Source organism: Anomalospiza imberbis, chromosome 1 (assembly GCF_031753505.1).
Source record: "Anomalospiza imberbis isolate Cuckoo-Finch-1a 21T00152 chromosome 1, ASM3175350v1, whole genome shotgun sequence".
NCBI classification, from domain to species: domain Eukaryota; kingdom Metazoa; phylum Chordata; class Aves; order Passeriformes; family Viduidae; genus Anomalospiza; species Anomalospiza imberbis.
The window spans coordinates 33601805-33625158 of NC_089681.1; the positions used below are offsets into that span (position 1 = coordinate 33601805).

General features: G+C 44.3%; 2 protein-coding genes across 5 annotated transcripts in view; both read left to right on the top strand.

Moving 5' to 3' along the window:
- NCOA2 (nuclear receptor coactivator 2) overlaps window positions 1–8431 on the top strand; it is a 189482-nt gene extending 181051 nt beyond the window's left edge. For all 4 annotated transcript variants that reach the window (XM_068186972.1, XM_068186965.1, XM_068186980.1 and 1 more), the window contains 2 exons: window positions 1412–1501; window positions 4290–8431. In XM_068186972.1, the coding sequence (XP_068043073.1) occupies window positions 1412–1501; window positions 4290–4301 (102 nt within the window). In that variant the 3' untranslated portion in view covers window positions 4302–8431. The remainder of the gene's footprint in view (window positions 1–1411; window positions 1502–4289) is intronic.
- Window positions 8432–15294: 6863 nt separating this feature from the next.
- PRDM14 (PR/SET domain 14) lies at window positions 15295–22367 on the top strand. Its single transcript, XM_068187002.1, has 7 exons — window positions 15295–15856; window positions 16143–16199; window positions 16270–16427; window positions 16605–16875; window positions 18413–18615; window positions 19911–20012; window positions 21991–22367. The coding sequence occupies exons 1-7, from the start codon at window positions 15316–15318 to the stop codon at window positions 22216–22218; spliced, it is 1560 nt and encodes a 519-aa protein (XP_068043103.1). The 5' UTR covers window positions 15295–15315; the 3' UTR covers window positions 22219–22367.
- Window positions 22368–23354: the final 987 nt, after the last annotated feature.

Genomic DNA, 23354 nt, shown 5'->3' on the forward strand with positions numbered 1-23354 from the left:
GTCATCTTTTGGTTCCAAAACTGCTGTTGATTCAGGATACAAATTTTTTATTTCTGCTTTCATTTTTACCTCCCTTCGTCTTCTGAACAATCAGAAAAGGTATTTGTGCTTGCACATTCTAATGAATGTTGATTAGTAGCAGAAAGCACTTTTTAAACACGGATTCAATTGCATGCAGATGGAGCTGCAAAGCTGTCTCTTATCTTTCTTTCTGAAAATAATGTGGTTTTCTTCCCTTCTGGTTTAAATTTTCACATCGAGGTTTAAAAATGTCTCCAAGAAGAAGAAAGCATCACTAGGAGGCTTGCAGCACTTAATTAATTTCTTTGGAGTCAAAATTCCTAAGGCAAAAATATTTTAAGTTTTTAATCTTTCCCATTGAATTGTACTCTTTTCTCTGGCAGGATTGGAAACCAGTCTTCAGGTGGTTGCATATGAATGCATTTTTCACAATCAGTGAATGGCAACAGAAATAACAGTTGGGAGGGCCTGAAATGCGAAGGCTTTGTGTAGTGAATTCAAGACAGTCTTCCTCAACAAGAGAAGGCTGAGACAGGATCTTACCAATATATATGTCTGGAGGGAGAGTGTCAAGAGAATGGGATCTACTCTGAGGGAGTAGAATTGACTCAAGAAAGTCTTCCTAGAAAGAGCTTTCTTTCTTTCCCTGTTAAACTTGTAAGGAAAACTGTTTCTTCTAATATTTCAGAACCTTGCTGAAGGGCTCAGTTTTGTATTTTATGCTAGTTCCTACATGGTGGGGTGAATCCTTTGACTGAGAAAGCAATGCTGTAAATTTGGCAAATTACACATGACTAAGCATGACAGACTTTTTGGTTGTGCAGAAACATACAGCTTCAATACTTTCCTGTGACTGTGTTGAGAAAATTGTGGAGACCATCCTTTAGGAAAGCATGCTGCTGCACATTTTCCCATTTAATGTTATCTTTCTCCCATTGCTTACAGACAGAAAAGTATTGTTAAAACGAAGTCAGTAGTTGGTATAATTTAGCCTACATGTTATCTCATCAGGCTTTGAAAAGTGTGGTGGTTTGCAAGCAGCAAAGCCACGTGTTATTGACGTTAGGAAGGTAGTTACATGTTTCTGCTTTCAGAACTTTGATAGCAGGGATTTCCTCTTCAGATAACACTGACATAATTTATGGAACCTGCTTTGTAAAATATGCATAAGGGTCATAGTATCAGGAATGGAATCTTTGCTCTAAGTCAAACAATGCTGTGCAAGAGGAGTGCCTGGCTATACAGTCACTTCCCTGACTTTAGCATCGTCTCAGGAGTGGATGTTGGTACATGCAAGTAGTGTAATGGTCTGTAATGCTTCTTTTTAATTCCCAGCCCTCCTCCCAAGATATGTTTTTATTCATTCTCCTCAATATCTTGTTACCAATAGGTTAATGATCCTGCTATGAGGGGAGGCAATCTCTTTGCAAACCAGCTGCCTGGAATGGATATGATAAAGCAGGACGGAGATGCAGCACGGGTAAGAAACGGGGTACAGGCTCAGCAGAACTATGAATATACTGTGGCTGCAGCGGGTACGGTCCCTTCTTACTTACAAAGTTACAAGTGCCCTGGATAATAGTAATTAATGTGAGGGAGGATTGCTCTCTAGACATAGAGAAGGAAGGAGGGAGGGGCAGACAGATGGACAGACAGACTGAGGGCGGCTGAGCGATGCGGGGGATGCGCCATCTAGCGGCAGCCTCCTGGGCCAGGGCACGGTGAAGTTCCCTGCTGTTAAAGAAGAGGAATTTGAGTAATAGGGGAAATTGGAAACAACTGTCTGAAAAGTTAATAACATGAGTGAAAATGAAGATTGTGAAAGTACTGAGGCAGAAGTAACCATACATATATTTTATTGTATCCCTGTCTTTTTTGTATTCATATGTATTTAAAACTTCCCGGACTCCAATTCTTCTCACATCTTCATTGCTCATATAAATATACAATTGTCTGTCTCCAGGAGTGGGGGATCTGTACATAAAAAGTCTCTTCTGCAACCATTTCATGGTCACTTTGATTAATAAAAAGATGCAGTGTATTCTGGTCTAGCAGAAGTTGTTGTATACCAGGGCATTATTACAGAATCATAAATTGGTTTGGGTTAGAAGGGACCTTAAAGATGGCTAGTTCTAAACCCCTGCCATGGACAGGAACACCCCCTGCCATTAGACTAGCTTGCTCAAAGCCCCATCCAACACTGAACACTTCCAGGGATGAGTCATCCACAACTTGTCTGGGCAACCTGTTCCAGTGCCTCACCACATTCACAGTAATAATTTCTTCTTATATCTAATCTTAACCTACTCTCATTCAGTTTAAAGTCATTGCCCACTGTCCTGTTACTATATGCCATTGTAGAAAGTCCCTCTCTAGCTCTCTTGTGGGCTTTTTTAGGTACAAGAGATGGTGGAGAGAAGTCAAGGTGCAGGTGGAAAAAAGTTAGTGGCATGGCTTTTGGCAGAGAATCTCTGGGGTGTAAAATTATAATAGTGGAGTCAGTGCCATGATAATGAGAGGGACAATGCATAAGAGAAGATATTTTTCGCCTGAAGAAAAGCAACTTCTTCAAACCTCTCAAATTATTTTGGAAAGGTACATCAGACTGCACTTCATGATTTTACGTTTATTCTACTAATGTACCTCTGACTGTCAATGAAAATGCAGTTTATATGCTCTATAAATACCTTTCACTGAACTTTGAACTGTAATAAAGGTTAAACAGCTGGGGTTTTTTTTATGCAGCTGAGCCACAAACTACTCTTACAAAGCTTTTTTTTTTCTTTTAAGAAAGTTCAAGCTATGTAATTAATGTGCAACTTTTGCATTACATAATTTTTTTCAAGTCCTGGTATAGTGGGAGTGTTTATTTAGTATCTCTCTGGAGATACTGTTTCCTTAATGTCCACCCTGAAAATAAGGACATCTTTGGATTTTCCCTTTTGTTTCCACTTCAGAAACCACTAACAGAATCCCTAAACTGTATCTCAGCATGTTAGAATGAGGAGTCAAAGTTTAGTTTGTCCATATTAGCCAGGGCATGAGGGATGTGAGTGTGGTGTTTCTGTGCTGTGATGAAGGAAGGAGGAGCCACAATCAGGGCTCAGTGCTGCCCATGGCTGGTCACACCCAAGGAGCTCCAGCTGCACCAGCTAGACTGGGAATAGAAGATGCATAAAACGTAGGACCTTGCTTTCCTGCTTTGCAGGATAATTCTTTATTACTTTATTTACTTTATTACTTTTACTTTACACTGACTTTATTTATCAGTAAAGCTACATTTCTAGGCCTTGTATGAACGCAGAGGAAGGTGTGGTAAGGTCCAAAGCACAGTGTAGGCAGCTTCCAGAAGGCAACCTAGCAGCATGCGTGTGGACTGGTGAGAAAGCTCTCTACCCACCAGCACTGTCCCTGAGCAAACAGGGCCTTCCTCATGCATGACAGGAAGCTGTGAGCAAAGAACTGCTCCACAGCCAGAGCCACGGGATGTGAGTGAAAAGCAACCCCAGGGGAGGAGGAAAATGCATTTGGCTGGATTGGCTCTCCGACCTGACTGACCACAGCACCCCTTGGGAACAGGCATTTACAAGGAGAGGAAGACAGAAAGGCACAGATTGCAGTCACTGGAAGGAGTAGTCTTAAAGCAACTGTGAAAACCACATCCTGATGTTTTTGTGAATAAGAAAGAAGATAATCAACTCAGCTGAAACCAGTTTGTACTATATTTGTGTAAACACATCACAGGGGTATTAAGTATGAGGGAAAAAAACATATCTAGGGACCCACAGCTGTAGCTGGCTTTACTTCTTTATTCCCTTTCCCATTCTGAGTCTTGGAAGGGAAAGTGAACCAGGGCAGTTGTTTTCTTTGACAGTGATGCAGCACTAAGATTTTTGCACATATTCTGAGAATGAGACTTCTTTTAATCCTTATTGCCATGCCTTCAGCTGGACTTTACAAGAGGTGGATGATCTTGAGTTATTATAACATCCAGGATAATTGGAATTAATCAAGGACCTAAGAATGCAGTGAAATTAAACCCTCACTGATATCAAAGTAACTAAATTGCTGATCAGTTGTATCAGTGTACACAAAGAACAGATCAGCTTTATAAATTCCAATTAAATTTCAGGTGTAAAGCATTACAGTAATGCACAGTTGGCAGTGGATGTTGCACTCTAGCATCCCAGATCTCATTGACCTGTCCATCCTCACTATCCCAGCAGGAAGAATTCATTTGTTTTTCCCCCATTTCTCTTATTTTGCAGAAATATTGCTGACCCTGAGGGTGGTTTGGTTGCTCCTTTCTTCAGCTGACTGGGCTTACAGCCCCAAACCCTTACCAGTTTGAAGAGCTGTGTCTGTTTGTCGTGTCCCCGCGGAGCTGCCAGCCCTGGCGGCTGCCTGCTGCCAACAGGACTCAGCCCTGCCTTCCCGAGGGGAGCCGGGGGTCGTTGCCGAAGAGCAGCCTCTTCTTTGACAGTCTGAAGCTAGCGTACAGACATTGCTCAGTCTGTTCACTGCATTCACCTTAGTGCAACTTAGATCTCTCCTGCAAAGTAAATGTTGACAGGCAATTTTCATAAACCATGTCAGATTGAATGTATTTAAATGTATGTATTTAAGGAAAAACAACCATGCTCTTGTTCTGTTTCTGTTTAGTTCTAGACCTTGGGGTTTTTTTGCTTTGTTTTCCCTGGCTTAAACAGTCTGGTGCAAAGGATTCAGTTCTGTCTGAAAACTGGTGTTTTAGACTAAGGCCTGCATTTTGGGGCAGAGAGGAGGCATGGAGGAGGGCGTAGAAGCAACGTCTGGTACATTTAGAGACCTCCGACAAGCATGTTCCGCTGACAGCAAGTCAGAGAAGATCAACTGATGCAGAAAACTATACAGACCAATTTTGGGGTTAAAGTTGTAAAACAGATGAAAATTACCCTGTGAGAGGGCTGTTTATAAGGGGTGATTTGGTTGGGTTTTGTGGTAGTGTTTATGATGGACGTCATTAATCCAAACATACAAGTTGGTTGCATTCTCATTTAATTAAATTCCTAACAATCAGCAAATCTGTTTTTTTTTTTTAACCTGGCTCTCCTGACCTCTGTCATCTTACTCTTTCTAATAGAATTAAAAAACAGGTTACTCTGTTATTTCCTTAGGTGTGTTTCCAGCAATCTGCACAGCCAGTTACTGGATGCCGAACAGCAAAGTTCAATGGTAATGCATGTAATGATTATGGTAGTGGCAGAATTGGTGCATAATATCAAAGATACCTGCTTTAAAGCATGATAATTTCTTGTTCCCATCCCCTTAGCTGGGAAGATAACAATTCCTGTAATACCTATAGCAGATATCACTACAGACTTCACCACTATCATGTTTCTGATTATTTTAAAGCAGTGTGAACTACGAAGACGTTTTGTAAGGTACATAAAATCCAGTTTATATGTAAACAAGCAATAATTTAAGTTGAAAACTTAAGTGTTTTACTTGTATAATTTTTGTGAGATATACATGTTGTGAAGTTGATTCCAAATGAGGTACTTCAGTATTAAATTAGATATCTTCTTAGCCGTGTGTGTCTCCTGGAAAAGTGTTTTGTAAAGGATCACAATGCCTTGATTAGACCTAATTTGTAGGCTTGAGACTTCTCATTTTCTAAGCCTTGTGATTCTGCTCATAATACCATTTAATTAACCTATATTATATGCAGCCACTGTAGGAACCAGTTGTTGATTTTTGTATGTTTATATCCTTTCGTAACAAATCTTAGAAAAACTGTTACTAAGCAGGCCACTGTTAAGGTGTGTTGGTTTTTTTCCTTGCCCACTGTGGTTTGAATAATCTTTTACTATACTGACATCAGTTTCTGAGGACTTGGAATATTAAGAAATTGATGAGTTTGACCTGGTTTTTTTTCTGCTGATTCCTAATTGTTTAGGAATGGTATTCCCTAATTTAGTGCTCCCACTGAGACTCTCCAAATCGTGAGCCTGCCAGCTCCCCCTTCATCTTTCCCAGTGGAGGGCTGGAGAGGGGAATTGGAGGCACAAAAGGTAAAGATCATGGGTTGAGATAAGAACAATGTAGTGGAAACAGCAATGAGATAAGAAAACAGTTACAACTACAATACTAGTGACAGAGGTACAAGAAAGAAACAAACGATTCTCACGGAAACCCAGGACGTGCCGATGCTCCCTCCGCCACTGCGCTGATCCAGAAGAGAGCCCTTCTCCTGGGAAGAGACTTCCTTCCCCGCCTGCAATGATGTGAGGTGTTACAGAATAACCTCTGGGTCTTAGCCGTGCCCTCTCCTGGCTACTGCAAAAGTTAACCCGATCCTGGCCGGAACCAGGACACTAATCACAAACTTTCTAACCTGAACGCAAATTTTTTGATGTAATGTAAAATGCAATGCATTATAATATCTCATCAGCCCTGCCTTTTGGGATTGAAAGGTTTTTCTTGTCATTTAATTTGTTTTGGTATTCAGGTGGGAGTTCAAATAAAATAGCAGCTATTCTTTGTAAGGCTGAGGGAAATACGACAAAGGCTGTTTCTGTGTTTGTCTCTAAAGAAGACAGTGCCATCATTTTGGAGAAGCAACACTTTTTCAGCTGTCACCATTCTGTTGCTGAGCTGAAACAGAATGTTTAGTCAGCTGAGCCATTCTTTGACCTGCTGATGGGAAACAAAAATAACCACCAGCCCTAACCTCCACAGCCTCATTACTACAACATTGGTCTTGAACTTGCATTATGTATCTGACAAAAGAATTACTTATATAAGAAATGTATAAATTTAAAGGAATTAATTTCATGCACCACAAAGCATAAATGAGTTTAAAAATAATTTCATTGTTATTCCATTCTTTTTTGGTTCTTAACCATAACCTCTGCAGACAGATTATTCTTTTTCACAGTGGAAAAAAATAGTTTAAATTTGTCCCATTTCACAACAGACCTGCAAACCCCTATCTGTAGTGATTATGATACTTCGTCATCCATTGCCATATTGAAAGAAAGGAGATTGTACCTATCACTTTGGCTCCATTTGGGTTCATTGTGACTTTTGTTGTCTTCTAAGTAATGAAAGAGAAAAGTGAGTGAAGGAATCTTCTGATCATATTGATCACTATAGAAACAAAAAAGCCAAATCAATTCCCTTCATTATCAGTATTTTTCATCCTGTATACAGTAAATTTGTCAGAGAAAGTACTTGGATTTTGTTTTAAGAGAACAATTAATCAGTGTTCTATTTACATTATTAAATGTGAAAAGCGCATAATGTGAAAAATAAGCATATATACATGGTCGTACGACCCGTTTAAGTGTTCATGTAACGTGGTGAGTTTAAAAAGTGAAGTGAGCTGTTTTGCTACAAGGAGTTAATTTGTACTCAATCCTTAAAATATTGTCCCACACCGGTATCCCTTTGGGCCTGTATTAATTAAAAGCAATGTTTTTGCAGTTTATACAATACATTTTTTAATCTTTGTTTAAAAGCGGAATTCATATGGGCTTAACAGATGAAATGGGTGGCACAGCTCCACTTGCAGAACCCAAAGATACACAATCAGTTTTGAAATGCAACTTAAGCCATTAATTGTTGGTGTGAATTTAAAAGTTTTCTAGTATTTGTATGGTAGTATGCTGCCTAAGAGCAAAAGCATTCTCTGCACAAAAGAAAATTTACTGTAGTGGCTTTGATTTTAATTAGAATTTTCTCCCTGGTGTTTCTTTGTAGACTAAAACAAAATCTTTTAAGTTTCTTACTACAGGTAAAAGCTATGTGCAAGAACCTCAAAATGCTAAAATCTAGCATAATGCCTTAGATCTGTTTTTAAGTCTTGTATATTCCTACATAGCTGTCTGATGTATTATATTTGTATAGTGAATTGTGTACAATTTTGGAATAAGTGCATCATCACTTAATCTTTATGTTGTTCAATAGAGATGATGGACACATTTCTTCAAACATTTACTGTCATTTAATTTTTTCCCTTTATGTCATTTGTGGGTTTTATTTGTACAGTTCATCATGAAGTTGCATCTGAGATGTGTGTATATGAAAAGATTATACAAGGGTAAAATTAAGCAATATATAAACTATGGTTCTTCAGGAGAAAGCTTACAGTGTTTCAGGTTGTGATTTATTTTCAAAACGGAGTTGACTCTGAACATCACTTTGTTCACCTGCATTGATGTTTGTATTTCTAGTGTTAGCAGTTTATGCAAAGGTAGATATATTCAGAGAAATTTTAAATACATTTATGCAAGTTAATATTGCTTTGCTGATGCTATTTGCTTATTTGATGTTAAATAATGCTATTGTAAATAAAGAATTCTGTTGTTATTGCATCATTTAATAAATTTTAATGCCTTCGGGTTTTACATGGCTTTAGAGATTTCAACAGGTTTCTGTTGTGTCTTCATTTGTTCATAGGAGGGTGTAAGATGTAACACTAAAGCACTGGAGGGTAGATGGATTGCTAGGTTTTAAAAAGGCAGCAGGCACTGGTAATGAATTTATATTCCAGCTAGTTGTTGTTACTTGCAAGTCCCTTCATCTTTTCAGGGCTGTATTGACGGAAAATGTTTATCACATGGTTTAATATGAGAACAGTTCATTATGAGTAGTTTTTTTTATCAGTCGGGATGAAGTGGGCATCTTTCATGACAGTGTCCGCAGAGGCAGACCTCAAATGTGGAGATGAGAAGAGATACAGGCTTGTTCTCCTTGCTATGCCAAATGGTGGATTTAAGACAGTTACAAATGTTTGACTGGTCAATTAAAAAAAAAAAAAAATTAGTTACAAGAATGCTTGTAGGATTCCAGAATATACAATGTAAAGAATGATCTTATGTCGTCTCTGGGAAATGGATGAGGCAGAAAAACTACTTATATTAAAAATTTTAGAAATTAAAGTTCTTTTAAAGACCTTCAAACACTGGTAACCTTTTGCCATTCCTACCAAAACAAGGCTTATCCTGCAGTTCTCTTTATTTTCAGCAAAATGGTGGTGATACGAGGAAACTAATGCCACATTACAGGAAATTAAAGAAAGGAAGTTTCTTCCCAATGTGGAGTCAGAAGCAAGCAGAGAAAATATCCGTGTAGTAAGAGGCAAAATGTTTCCAGTGGGAACCTTGCCTTTAGACATTCTTATAGTTAATTAATATTGAAAAGAAGATATAAAAGTTTTAGCTAAGACTCCTGGCATCAAAATATGACGAGCTAATGATGACCTCTGATATAACTGGCTTTATGAAAGAGAAGTGCTGAGTTTTACTTTCTAGATCAGGCTTTGCTGACAGAGACCAGTGCATGTGGCATATGGACAAGTTTTTCTAACCTGGTATCATGACCAAAGAAAAAGTGACTCTGCCTTTTGAAGGTCCTTCTCATGGCAAACTGTGTGTTGATTCTTGCAGACAGGGCTACGTGTCGTGCGTGCTTGGGCTCAGACTATGGCAAGGGCAGAGAGCAGCCAGTGGTATCAGCCCTCTGCCTTGGTTCTTGGACTGTAAAATGTGGAGATAGAGATGCCAAGTACAGCCTGAATGGGCCTTTTGACCAAACTCACACCTTGTCTCCTGTAACAGTCATCACAGTGAAACCTTCCGATTGGATTAGTTCTTGTCCTGAAGAAAGCAGAACTCAGAGCAGCCTTGAGTGATTCTGTTGGCCGTGTGCATGTAGTGAGTGTATATATATATATATATATATATATATATATATATATATATATATATGACTTGTGTAATTAACCTTTTTGAAAGGTTAAATAATTAACCTTTTAAAAATCCCTGCTGGCACTTCAGCTGAATTCCAGCTTTTAACACAGGTCAGTCCAGAGCCACAGTAAGAGGTCCTACCCTTAAGTCAGCTAAAAGAAGGAAGAATGAACACAAATTGATAAGTCCTTAGGAGATGTAGGTCAGAACAGGTCCAAGTTGGAATTACAGTGTGAGTGAACTTGTGTGAACAGTAGTCCTTGAGAGCTGGGCACTGAGCTCTTCGCCACTTCAGGACAGGTTCTTGGGACATCTCTCAGCTGAAGAAGAAACCACACCAAGAGTTAAAGACTCAGGGGGTGTGATGGACCCCATTAACCCTTCTTAGACTTAGGTTCCAGTCTGAGCCTCGTTTGTTACTGCTGCTAATGACTGCAGCCTCAGCCAGCATGGTGGGCTTAAGCCAGATGTTGTGACCAGGAGGAATCCCTTGTATATCTTGTTACTTCTCTTCAGTCTCTTGTTCGGTATACTTACCTTGGGGATGAAAAAACCACACTTGATTGGATTACAGGGTTTAACTCATCTTGGAGTCCAGGGGCTGTAATTCCCCAGTTTCAGTGGGTTGTATTTTTCAATTTGTATGAGGAGGCTGGCAAAAGAAAAACAGATTCTCTAATCAGAAGTTTGAGAGACCCTCAGGAAAAAAAAAAAAATCAAGTAGAGGATCTTAAAGGACAGTTAGAGAAACATTTGATGGTGGCTGCTGCTGAAACAGAACATTCTGCCTGAAAGGGTGAAATCTGACAATGGTACACTGAAGTATGAGCAGAATGTGGTGGAGTGCTCAAGGGACAATTGTGTGACTGCTCATATTTGGTGCACCCAGCTGCACAAGCCAGCAAGTAAAGGACCTGAAAAGTTCCATGTGAGGACTGGAACTGTGGGCAGGGATACTGGGCAGGCAGAAGAGCTGTGCCCAGAGCAAGGCCACCCATGAACCAGTGTTTGTGAGCCTAGAAAAGGGAGGGCATGGTGTGCTTTCATCACTGAGCATAGAGCTCTACCAGTTAAAGAAGAGGTGGAAACTTAGCTGTGTTTACGACTTACATGTCAGTGTCCTCTGTATGCATCCTGTGTCTGTGTGTCTCTGGCATTTGTGCTCAGCTTTGCTGCTGGGTGAACCTGCAAACCATGGCTGCTGTCATTAGACAAATGCTGCCATCATTCTTACTCAGAGGGAAGGTGGGCAGGAAAACCCAGAGTCAGCCAGTGTGATTGTCAGGAGCACAAGAGGTCATTGTGTCCAAGGACGTTCGGATAACTCCCTGCTCCAATGGGATTAATGTTTTGTTACTTCTCCTCCCCAAGGAGCTGGAATCCTTCTGCGGATCATTCAAAGATTCTGGCTTTAAGAACAACAGCAGTCTGGGTGCAGGGGACAGACCAAGTGACAGTTTGAATGCCATCCAATTGGTGTTTCCCCCACCTTCTCTGAAATTAGGCACTAAAGGCAGAAAGATTCCAGGATGAAAGGGGGGTCTGTGTAGAGAAAGGAGCTGAGAGATCATTCAGACCCTCCTTCCACCAGACAGCCAGAGCTCATTCACACAGCAGCAGGAACTTTGCTTGGAATGTGTCAGTTCCTAGTGAATATGCTCTAAACTACTCAACCGCCACTCACTGGGACTTCATTTAAGAATGAAGAAGGTAGCAAAGACTGGGGAAACTGAGACATTCTCCCAGTCCCATACAACTGCTGGGGAGGTGAAACAGCTTCGACTTCTGTGATGTGCCCAGGAATTTCTCGCTAGGAGATATTCCTGAGAAGACAAAGGAGGAAACGTGGGAAAACTCTCCAATTGCTTGAAAAATGTCTCTCCCATCCACGTTGCAGGCTATACTTCACTTTATCACTTCATTCTGCAACTACTCAGGATGCTGGAAGGTCCCACAGTGATCCTGACTGGAGTAATTTATTCAGCTCCCTACAAACTGTTGGCAAAGTGTCTTTGAAACACAAGAACAACAGATATTTCTGCCTTTGCTTGTATGTTCACTCAGTGGGCCACTCCAACAAAGGGAAGAGGATTCCATCTCTATGACAGGATTGGTTTGATCCACATTTTAGACTGGCCTCATCACCTCTTTCTTGTGCATGTATTTTTCAGTTAATTGTCTGTTCTCAGTGTAATTGGAATGAGTTGAGAACAATGAATTACTTTTGTGAAGTCACAGAGCAAATGGTAACAAAAATGCTGCTGTATCTAAAGATACAAGTAGTACAAGAAAAAGAAAGTTGAATCACCTTAATTTTGTTTTCCCCTTTTTTAATAGTCCACCAGAAGATTCAGTTGCTCTTCTGCTACCTATCCTCTTCTATTGCCACGGCAATAAATTGTTTATGCTCTGACCTCATCTAAATTGCAATTCAGGTTATTTTCATGACAGCATCTGGTGCCATTGCTGGGATTCCCATGTCCATGCTGCAGCTGGGTATCGGTGTAGGTGCTGGGGCACAGGGAGGCCACATGTGGGAAGATGAGCATCAGGGAGTGCTGTGCCCCTGTGGTTTTTGGGGGATCACAGGGAAGCTTACAGGTGTAACTTGTGTGTTTGGGAATGTGTAGGAGGCAAGCTGCTTTAAACCTGGAGTAAGGGAGATGTAGAGTGGATGTAAGATTGATGAAGAGTTCACTCGTGTCCAAACTGAGAAGCGACTGAATGCTATGCTAGCCACCTGCAGGGATGTCCCTTGGTGCTTGTCTTTAATATGCATCCCCACATCACTGCAAAGAAGGAATACACTCTAAAATCCTGCAGCAGGGAAAGGAGGCTGATAGACTTCTCTGATTACTTTGTAATAAGACATAAAATCAGGGAAGGGAGGCCCTCTAGGCTGGGGCTGTCCACAGTACTGACTGGACTGTTGGGGGTGCATCTGCAAGGCTGCCCTTCTGCTTCCCCCACATCTCTCCCCGAGGTCATGACTTTTTTAATGCACTAAATGCCTTTAACCTCTTAGAGGATGTTAAAGTATCTAAAGATTAATCTGCAATATAGTGGCAATGATGCTTCAAGCCCTTTTCCTCTCCTGGACTCTGTGTCATCAGGCTTCTAGAAAAATGAAACTTTTCGTTTCTCATCGTGTCTACAATTTAATTAATGATGAGACTTTTAAAATGTCATGTTGTATTTACTTGACTTTCATTTCTCCTAAATCTCTAATGTGAGCATGTCTCCCCTAGTCCCTCTCCCTTTGCTGTGACATGTGGACACAGCATCATCAAAAGATTTCAGATTCACTGGCAACATTTAAATTCTAAATATAACTCAAACTTTTCTGTGCAATCAGAGCTCAAAGACTTGTTCCTGTAAATCAGATTAATGCTGGTACTACTTTTATGCAACTGATGCATCAATAAAGTTGTGTTGAAATGCCTGGCTGAAACTGTTTCCTAAAGCATTATAGCATCAATTCTGTTTTTCAAATAACAGAGGTTTGGCACAAAGCAGAGAAAATTAGAAAAAAATATTCAAACTGAAAAGACAACTGAAAAATCAGGCCATTTAAGCTAAGGGACTATCTCAAGCAAGTTTTAAAAGGTTGCATTCCAACTTTCTATGTAAGACTTGTGCATATTAGCTTCCCTGGTGTATTCAGTACTTTTGTCTTACAGAGGTTGGGATAGCTGGGTAGGTAGGAGATGGAGGATGGATGTAGGTAGAAGAATTTGCCCAGTGCATTTAATGCAGACTACAGAAATGTTTCTGCTCAACTTTGGGGACAGAGATGTGTTGGACTGACTGTGGAAGGGATCTTGGCAGCTGAGGGAGACTGGGTCAGCTCTGTGTCTCTCCAGTGGGGTTGTGTGCTTGTGTTTGCTGCCTTAGTGTTTATGTCCTGAGTGAAAAAATAAAGGGAGATTGCAAATAAAAGCTTGTGGTAAGTAGGAATTGCAGTGCCCGAAGGAATGCGGGCCAAACACCGTCATTGCCCCGGGCAGCCAGTGATTCTTTCTCAAACTCTATTTTAGAGCACCTAATTCAGGCCAGATAAGAAATCAGGATTGAAAGGATGGCTTCACCTCTGGTCAAGTGCAGGCAGTGACTGTGTCTGGAACTGGGGTTTCTCTGTCTGGGGCTGCTTCAAGTGCTTCCTAATGCATCCCTTCTTTGGGATGAAGACAATATATTACACAGGATCACATGGAGCTATGGTAATTAATTTTTATAGCACACCAAACATAACCACTGAAATGGCATTGAAAATTCCAGGAGCTACGCCTGGCTATGTTCCCCACTCCAGCTGTGTCTGTGTGCAGCTTGGCTGGTGCTCTGCTGTGCCCCTGGAAGCCCTATGCTGCCTCTGTCTGAGAGAGCCCCCTGGGTGCAAGTCCCCAAGCTCTCTGCAGAGCCCATCCTGTCCCTTCCCTCCATGTGCAGTGTCACCCAGGCTGGAATGAGCTACTCAGGAGGGAGCTCTGCAGTAACACATGCTGTATGGGGTTTTGTCCATACAAAGGCTGAAGATTTCTCCATCTCTCTGCACCAGCAGGGATGACACTCCGCAAAGTGAACACCTGGGCCCCTATGATCCTCCAGCCCCTTCCAAGCCCCCTTTTCATTGCAATTTTGTCATGTATCCACCTGGAAGGAAAGCAGGAGAAAACCCTATCAAAACCCGGGATGAAACCATAGACGGGGATCACCCAGCACCTCTGCAGGAGGCAAGGGTCAGGTGTCTTTCTGTGGTCCCATCCTGGGCAGGTTAGCATGGGCCTGGTCAGCCATGAAAACCCCAGCAGAAGCCCAGTGTTCTGTTAAGTACCTAATAGGAAGTCCCAGGCTAGAGTAAAAGCACCTCAGCTGTGCCCGGGAAGCCTGCAGTGATTAAGACTGCGCTGCTCCTGTGTGTCCAGGTCACTGGAGTTTCAGCGGTGTTTTCTGCCTTTCCATATTCAAACCACACCTCTGCAACCCCCGAAGACACTGTGTGGGAGCCATGTGTCCTGCCCCGCGGAACCCTCACCTCCGGCAGCAGATGGTCGTCCGTGGGGAGCAGCGCTCCCGCACCCCGGCCTCCTGCTCTGGGGAGAGGCAGAACTCACGGGACTACGGCCGAACCCCCGGGTCGGGGCTTGGAGAGGCAGAGGGCAGAGCCACGGGTAGGGAAGGTGGGTCCGGGAGGCCGGAGCACCCACCCCACCCCCTCCCCTCCGCTACCCCACCCCGACGTGGGGAGGGGCGGCCCGGCCGCTCCGGGAGTAGCCGTGGCTCCGCCCCGGGGCAGCCGTGCCGGTCGGGGCAGCACCCCCGCCCACCCCCGGGGCTGTGTGACCCCCCAGGGCCGCCGCCACCGCCCGAGCCCATCCTCCCCGCCCGGCTCCTCGTGCCGATATAGCCGCGGGGGGCCGGCCCGCCCGCCCCGACGGCGAAGGGCAGCTCCTGTGCTTCCGTCCCGCCCCGCAGAGGGACCCCGCGCCAGCAGCACCCAGGTGTCTGCCCCCCTACTTCCCGGCTGATCCCTCTTCTCCTTCCCGGCCTGGCTCTTCCCGACATGGCTCTATCCTTGGCTGGCGAGTCGGTCCCCGGAGACGGCGGAGACTCGTTCGGCATAAGCCCCGCCGGCCTCGCCTCCTACTACCCCTCTTTCCTCCCACCCGCCCATTACTTCGAGACGGCCCCCGACTTCTTCCAGCCCCTGAAACCCCTGGGCGGGCTGGTTTCCTCCTCGCCGCCTCTGCCCCCCTTTACCTTCAGCAGGGTCCCCGCTTTTGTGAGCGAGCCGCCCCCCCTGCCCACCGACCCTTTCCCCAGTCTTCCTCTGTCCGTCTACACCAGGCTGCCGTCCCCCTTCCCTCCCAGTGAGGGCTCGGCCCTTGGGACGGGGGCCCCGAAGTCGCTCTCGCCTCCGTACCCGAGCCCACCGCACAGGGCTGCCCGCAGCCCGGGGACAGACGGGGCGGCGGGGCAGAGCTACAGGTACCACTTCACCGAGGAGGAGCTCAACGCGGTGCTGTACGGGGCGCTCCGCAGCAGCCAGCCGACCGGGAATCTCCACGCCATCTCGGGGCTCCGGGTGTCCCCCGCCAGCTCGGGTAAGGGGGTATTTGACGGCGACGAGAGGAGCACAGGGTGACCCTGGGCGGCAGGTCGTTCCTTGCAGCAAGGTGTGCGGGAGGGCTCGGGGGCAGTCCCAAAAGGGGTACAGGCAGCCAGGCTCAAAGGGCACGTCGGACTTATTTTCCCGGTGGTTTTCTTGAGTTTACGAGCCCATACCTGGAAAAAGCCGGGGGGTGGTTCGGGCTGCGGCCTTTGTCGGGAAGGTAGGACCCGCTCCTGCAGGGCCGGTGCCCTGCTGAAGAAGGGGTTCCTCTTCTGCAGGCGCTGCGGACTCCGCCGCCCCGCTGCTCGACCGGGACTCGCTGCAGCTACCCGAAGGTAGGTGTCCCGGACCGCCCGCGCTGTGCCCGCCCGCGCCGCGCCGCGCTCAGCCCCCTGTCACCCGCAGGGCTCTCGGTGCTGCGGGTGGCCTACGGGGACGTGTCTCAGCTCGGAGTCTTCTGTACGGACCCCATCCCGAAAGGAGTCCGCTTCGGCCCTTTCCAAGGCAAAGTGGTCAACACGAGCGAGATCAAGACTTACGACGACAACTCGCTGATGTGGGAGGTAGCGGAGGCACCGTCGGGCTCACCCCGCACCCCCAACGTGGGGCCGGGGCGAGGTTTTCGGCGTCCCCTCTACTGTAGCCTGCAAGAGAGGCTCGACCCAGTGCGGGTGGTGGGACTGGTGAAAGTTGGACGTGTGCGGAAGGTCAAACTTGATCCTTTTTTCTCTGCTCTCCAGATCTTTGAATATGGTGGTCTGAGCCACTTTATTGACGGGAAGGGCCCCACTGGCAACTGGATGTCCCTGGTGAACTGTGCTAGATTCCCCGAGGAGCAGAATTTGACGGCTATCCAGTGCCAGGGACAGATCTTCTACGAGACCTGTAAGGAAATCTTCCCGAACCAAGAGCTGCTGGTGTGGTACGGCGATTGCTACGTGCAATTTCTGGGCATCCCCATCAGCTTGAAGGGCATGGCAGAGGGGAAAAAACCCCTGCAGCACCCCGAAGGTGAGCCTGCCAGCAACCCCTTGAGCGACACTGCCCCTTATTCCCACGGACGTGTGCCTGGCCTGGATTAGATTCACACGAGGGGAGGTAAAGAAACACAGGCGCCACCTTTGTCCAGCTGTTTTACTTTAAAAGCTTCCTAGACCCTGCGATGAGGCGGTGGTGGGTGACCGGTCCTGCCGCGGGGGCGATGGCCTCGCAGCCCCGGTCCCTCGGGTCTGCCCGCCCTCCCAGGGAGCCGATCCCCGGCCGCCCCTTCCTGCGGCATCCAGCACCCCGAAGCAGCAGCTTCTCCTCTGCGCCGGGAATCTGGGGGGGTGCACCGAGGGCTGCCGGCAGCGCGGAGCAAGAGGCTCCCCTTTCTTCGGCCGTCAGTCCGCTCCCAGTCCGCGGTTCCTCGGGGAGTTTAAAGCGTTGTTTGGTCTGACGATTGTAAAACATCTGGTGGTCCTAGGCTGAACTTGCCTCGGCCTCGCAGCGCCGTTGTTCGGGGTCCCGTTTTGGGAGGAGATGGGCTTTTCGGGGTTATTCCAGTTTTGGTCCTGTTTCATCTTAGGACTGCACACCAAACTTTCGTATAATTATCGCTCTCAGTAAACGAGGCAGGCTGAAGTCGTTCCGATCCCGTAATGCCAATATTGCTTGCAAATGAAATGTTAAATGCACTTATGCCAGGGTGAGGGGAAAGGGAGGGTACTTGTACAGAAAGTATGATGTTCTTATAATCAAAACTTATGTATGGAGAAAACGGGTTATTGCCAGTGCGGGAAAAGCTGGGAAGGGATGAGTCGACCGGGTGCAGTAGAAAGGGAGAGAAGCAAATTTGCATGAAAATTTGGCATGGAAAATTTTGTACCTGTTGTCTTGAAGTGTTTAATTCAGACAGATGCTAAATTGTTAATTTCATCTTAAGGCTTAAGCTAAAGCTGCTTTTATTAAAGTCAGAAAAGTATGTATAAACGCCTGAAAATGTTCTGGTGTTTTTCCTAAATTCAGTGGTAAAAAATGAGTTGAAATTAAAAAAAAAAAAAAGTCAAATAAATATGCAATTTTGTTCGATAGTTATTTGAAAACAATAGAAAAGGTGTGCAAAATTATTTTTCTTTTTGGGATGGTAGGTAAAATTTGCGGACAATTCTTGATAAGAAATATCTCACAATAGTTCTCTTTGGGGAGAAGTTTTTATGTGGAACTCTGAGTTGTTTTTTTTTCACATGATTTCTTGCTGTTTATGGATATGCAAGGATTAAATCCTGGTTTTGGTGAAGTCAGTAGCTAAACTGAGTGATTTTAGCGGACTGTGGGCTCTAGTTTGTTCCCCTCCTTTAAAAAGGCAATGGGAGCACTGCGAACGCTCAGGAGACACGGCGCGCGTATTTTCTTAATGATATTGCCAGCATCAGTTTACAGTCAGTTGTCCTCTCAGAGACTCAAAATTCCCCGTGGGGGTCCCAGCTCTGACAAGGATACAGATCTAATCTGAATCCCTTTTGCCGTGGTGTAACGGAGAGGTGGCACTTTCCCTTCTGCTGTACAGAAGCCGGGGAGAGCTTCAAGTGTGAGCGCTGCGGCAAAGTTTTTGCCTACAAGTACTACCGGGACAAACACCTCAAGTACACCCGCTGCGTGGACCAGGGGGACCGCAAATTTCCTTGTCACCTTTGTGACCGATCCTTTGAAAAAAGAGACAGGCTGAGGATCCATATTCTCCACGTTCACGAAAAGCACAGACCTCACAAGGTGAGCCTGCTCCCGAGTCTCTCCGCAGTCACTGGCTCTTCTGAGGGTACTTAAGTCATTTTTTTGGTCCAGATAAGATGCTGATAACGTTCCTCCTCCTCCAGTCTCCCTGGCAATTTCCTGGTGGGACTGCTCAGGAAGAGCTTGTCGTGTGCAACAAAGCTTGGTTAGAGAAATTTAATGGATTTAGGTTGGGAAAATAAACCCCACTGTCTCCGTGAGAGTTTAAAAAGACACAAATTTTCTCCTGGGCTTTTTGGATGATTGCATATGAGTGTTGCTGCTTTTCTTACACGTGTGGCGTTAACTTGTGCTTAAAGGTGCTTGGCTTGTCCAGGATCAGGGGAGAGATGTCTCCCGTCTGTTTCCCACACCCCACCCTTCGGTCCTGACCACAGCTTTATCTGTGTCTGTTGGACCAAACAGGGCTTAAAAGTTTTACATTCACATTCGGTGTGAAGCAGATTTTCAGTTGATGAAAACAAATCTTTAAAACGCTTTACTCATCTCCACCAAACACCTTGCTTTTCTAGCACTAGTTTTCTCTAGCAGCAGTGGGAATAGAAAATCAGGCTTTTTCTAAAAGCTTAGGAAGGGCAGGTTCTAGTGCTTGAAATGGCACAGTTAAATCAGTCCTCAAAATTCTCCAAATATCTATTTTATAGATCATCCTACAATGTGTAGGATACAATATTTTTTCTTGAGGAAAAAAATATTTTGTAACTCAAATGGCATTACTACAATGTCAGAATATCTGCATGGAATTAGTAACAGGTAAAAAAATATTCTATTAAATATAAAGTATTAAATACCATATAATTCCTTTTCCTTTCCCTTTCCTTAGTAAATTTCAAATTATTTTATTCTTTAGGTAGTTTATCTTTTAGGGAAAAATTAAAAATTGGGCTTGATTTATATATTTAATTCAAATATTTGATTTAAATATTTTACAGAAATTTCCAGGTTTTTATTACTGAAAGTCAATATTATCTGTTCTGTAAAATAACAATTTTTTTATTGAAACAATTTTAACACAAATGATTTGAAATTTTGCATGGTTTTAATACATATATGTACATATGTAGGTAAATCTGTTCTTAAAACCAGACTAAACTTCTAGGTATTTCAATTTATTGCAGCTTAAAATTACTATTGTGTTTACACATGAATACATAAATACATGTGTATACCTAGATTATATGTAAGAAATGTGCACGTCATCCACATACTTAATTTTTGCTTTTAACTATGCAGTTACATGCTTCCTTTTAACTTTATTCCTTTTTTTCACCCAGTGCTCTGTGTGTGGAAAGAGCTTTTCTCAATCCTCCAGCCTGAACAAACACATGAGGGTTCACTCTGGGGAGCGCCCCTACAAATGTGTCTACTGCAACAAGGTAAGGCAAAGCCCTGCCCCATCCCTCCCTCTGCTGTGCTTTGTTTCTTTGTTTTCTTTCAAGAAAATGCTTTGTATTTAACTGGTAACCAGATGAGTGGGTGTATATTCTGGGCAGTTGTGAGGTAAGGTGACAGGGCTGGATGAGACTGAACAAACAGGGTCTGGTCTCTATCTGACATGGAACTTGTGGTTCATCCCAGCTCAGTGATCTGCAGAAAAAGTAATTTTTGGGGTTACTGGCATTGCTTCTGTACTGCAATAAACAGACTTGGTCCATAAACTGAACATGCACAATATGAATTTGTGCATGCTTACCTTGAAATATCAGGGCTGTTAATGGGCAGATGGGCATGGAGGATTAACTTAAAAAAGAACACAAGGAGAACCATACAGCCCTGAATCAGAGATGTGTTCTGCTGTTACTGCCCATCACAGCAGGGATGATTCAGGTGAGATCTCCCTGTGCAAGTGCTGACAGCTCTTGCAGCTGACAGCATGTGGAGCAGACAGGCTGCTGGAGAATGAATATTGGTAAGGCTCCTGGTGCCGTAGAGTGTCCATGCAATGCAGAAGCCCCTCAGCTCTGGTAACCTGCTCCTGATTTTGTAGAGAGGGAAGTTTTGCTTATGACTGGCTGGACTAACACAAAGCTGAAGTGTCCTGCTATAAAGAATCTTAGAGGAAACTCCTTTTGGCCATTATATTTTTTTGTCTCCCCATGATCATCCTGAACAGAGATTAGGATGAAATATCCTTAATCTTCAGATCACAAGAGGAGGTGGCAGAGCTTTATAGGTTGCTCTGTAAAGAGATCTCTAAGGACATTTAACCAGTCCCCAGCCAGTTCTAGATGAACTGTTGTGGATTGGATCAGATTAAATAAACTATTAGTCCTCAGGCTGCAGGATGCAGCTATCCTAGGACATAGCCATAATTTCTTAGGCTAGAAAATCAGGGTCTGCTTTAATGAATCCTCACTGGCTCCTCCTATGCAATTACAATTCTTATTTTCCTCTTCTACCTCTAACAGTGGCTTTGCTTTTCCAGCTCCTTTGCTGGAAATCAGTGGTCACTTATTTCAGGAACATCGTGAGATTAAAGGAACAGTGCTGGATCAACATCACCATTCTCTCCCCTTGATATACACCTCCAAGGACTTATGTATAGGAGTCTGTGATCTTTTTGTGCTCTAAGGTTCCTAGTGAAAGGGTATCTAAGATGTATTGTTGTTTGCTGTGAAAAATTACTAGAGTATTTATTTTGTGTGGTCTGCAAATAGTGAAGGGCCTGAAATTGTCTCTCTTTGGAAAAGAAAAAATGGGGAAAACACAGAGCACCTTTACAACATTCCTGTTCAAATTTTAATGAGTGAGTTTTATCCCCTAATGGAGGAGAAATCTTTACGACTTTGCTTCTCAAAAGTGTTAGTGGTGGGGGAATAGGCTAGAAACTCTGCCTGCAGAAAGAGAAGAGTATGATGGAGCAGGAAAAATTAACCTGTAAATGATGTATGGTGGACTGCATGGATGAATTTTAGCAGCTGAATCCCAAGACAGTCAAAGAGTTTAACTTTAAAAACAAAAACTGGAAGAAAAGCCTGCATTATGTTCCCAACACATAAAGGAGTTGCAAAGCTAATTAGGCTGGTATTGACTTCTTCCCTCTGACATATAGAAGATATTTACTGGTGTCTTTGCTCAGAAATCTTTCTCTGAGCTTCATCCATCTCCATGGACTCAGCCACATCTGTATAGCAAATAGCTGTTGCCTTCTGATTCCTCCTTGCTGGGAGTTTTCATTATTTTTTTCCCACTTACCTAAGGAGTGGAAACGTGAGATATTTCAGGACGTAATTTTCAGGGTAACGTGTAACGTGCTTCTGATGGGGTCTGGGTTAGCTGAAGGAGGGGGATTGCACGTGTGAAAGCAAATTACTTGCAACTCCATCTCGTTTCCAATGATCCCTGCCCTTTCAGGCATTCACAGCATCCAGCATCCTGCGCACTCACATCCGCCAGCACTCAGGGGAGAAGCCCTTCAAGTGCAAGCACTGCGGCAAAGCCTTCGCCTCGCACGCGGCCCACGACAGCCACGTGCGGCGCACGCACAGCAAGGACAAGGGCTGCACGTGCTCCGTGTGTGGCCAGCACTTCCCCGAGCAGGAGGATTTCAACTTCCACATGAAGATTCACGCTGCTCATTAGTCAGGAACCCCACGGACGTGTCCCGGACCAGCTCATGTGTATATCAGTCTCTGTGTATCTGTTTGTGCGTGGCTGTGTGCACAGCGCAGGAGGTGACACCTGCAGTGGCTCTTGGGGTAGGTCTGGTCTCCGGACCCAGGGCACATGACTGAGCAGTCTGTATCAAAGTTTATGTAAGGGATGTTTTTATCAGGTGCGTTTCTCAAAGCTGATTTAACCTGTTTGTGTCGTTTGGACACATGGCCACAGATATATGGTCTACTAACCCTTAACTTGTCTTTTAGTAATGTTCTATTTAAATGTGAACTTCCTCATAGATACTGGCTGCTGGAGCAACAAAGAGCTATTTTAAATCATTCAGCTGCTGGGAGACTGAGCGCTCCAGGACTGTGAGAGCAACTCTTCCAGAGGGTGCTGGATGCTGGTTAGCCCAGAGGGAGAGAAGTGGGGCGTGGTAAGAAATATGCAGGCCTGATATGCCAGCTAGCAGAGATAGTGGAGGTTGGTTTTGTCTTCTCAAGAGTTTGGAGGACCAAACATGGCGATATTCCGAAGCATCAGTGAGCCATTGGGTGGATAATGAGCAGTCAAATGGCCTCACAGAGGTGTTTCTTTGTAGACTCTGGAGCAGGCATGGGGCAAGCACAATCCCAGCAGTGGGCTCTTCTTTCTGAATTTCCCTGAACCTGTCTGGTCCTGGCCGGGTGAATATTTTCAGTGAACCCTGATATGAAGAGTGGGCTCGACTGCTTCCTCCTGGCTTTATGTTGGATTATTGTAAAATGATACCAGGACTCCTCAGTGCCTAAAACTCTGCACATGAAATTCCTTCCCCAGTCTGCAGGAAAGGCTTTGCTTCCATGGGAGGACTGGAAGGTGTCATCCTCCATGTCTCACTGACCACACAAGCAAGGCAGGAGTGTGGTCAGTGAGACATTTTCAATACTTAAGAAAGTGGCATTCCATATAAATGTGAAATCTTAACTAGGAGGCTTAACAAAAAGCTTCTGCTGAAGGACTGCTAAGGATAGGGAGTGTTGAAATTGGTATAGAAGTTTTAGTTATCACTGAGTGACCACCAGGCCTGACAGGAGGCTGTGCGTATGAGAGGGCTCATTGTGCCAGTGGGACTGTGT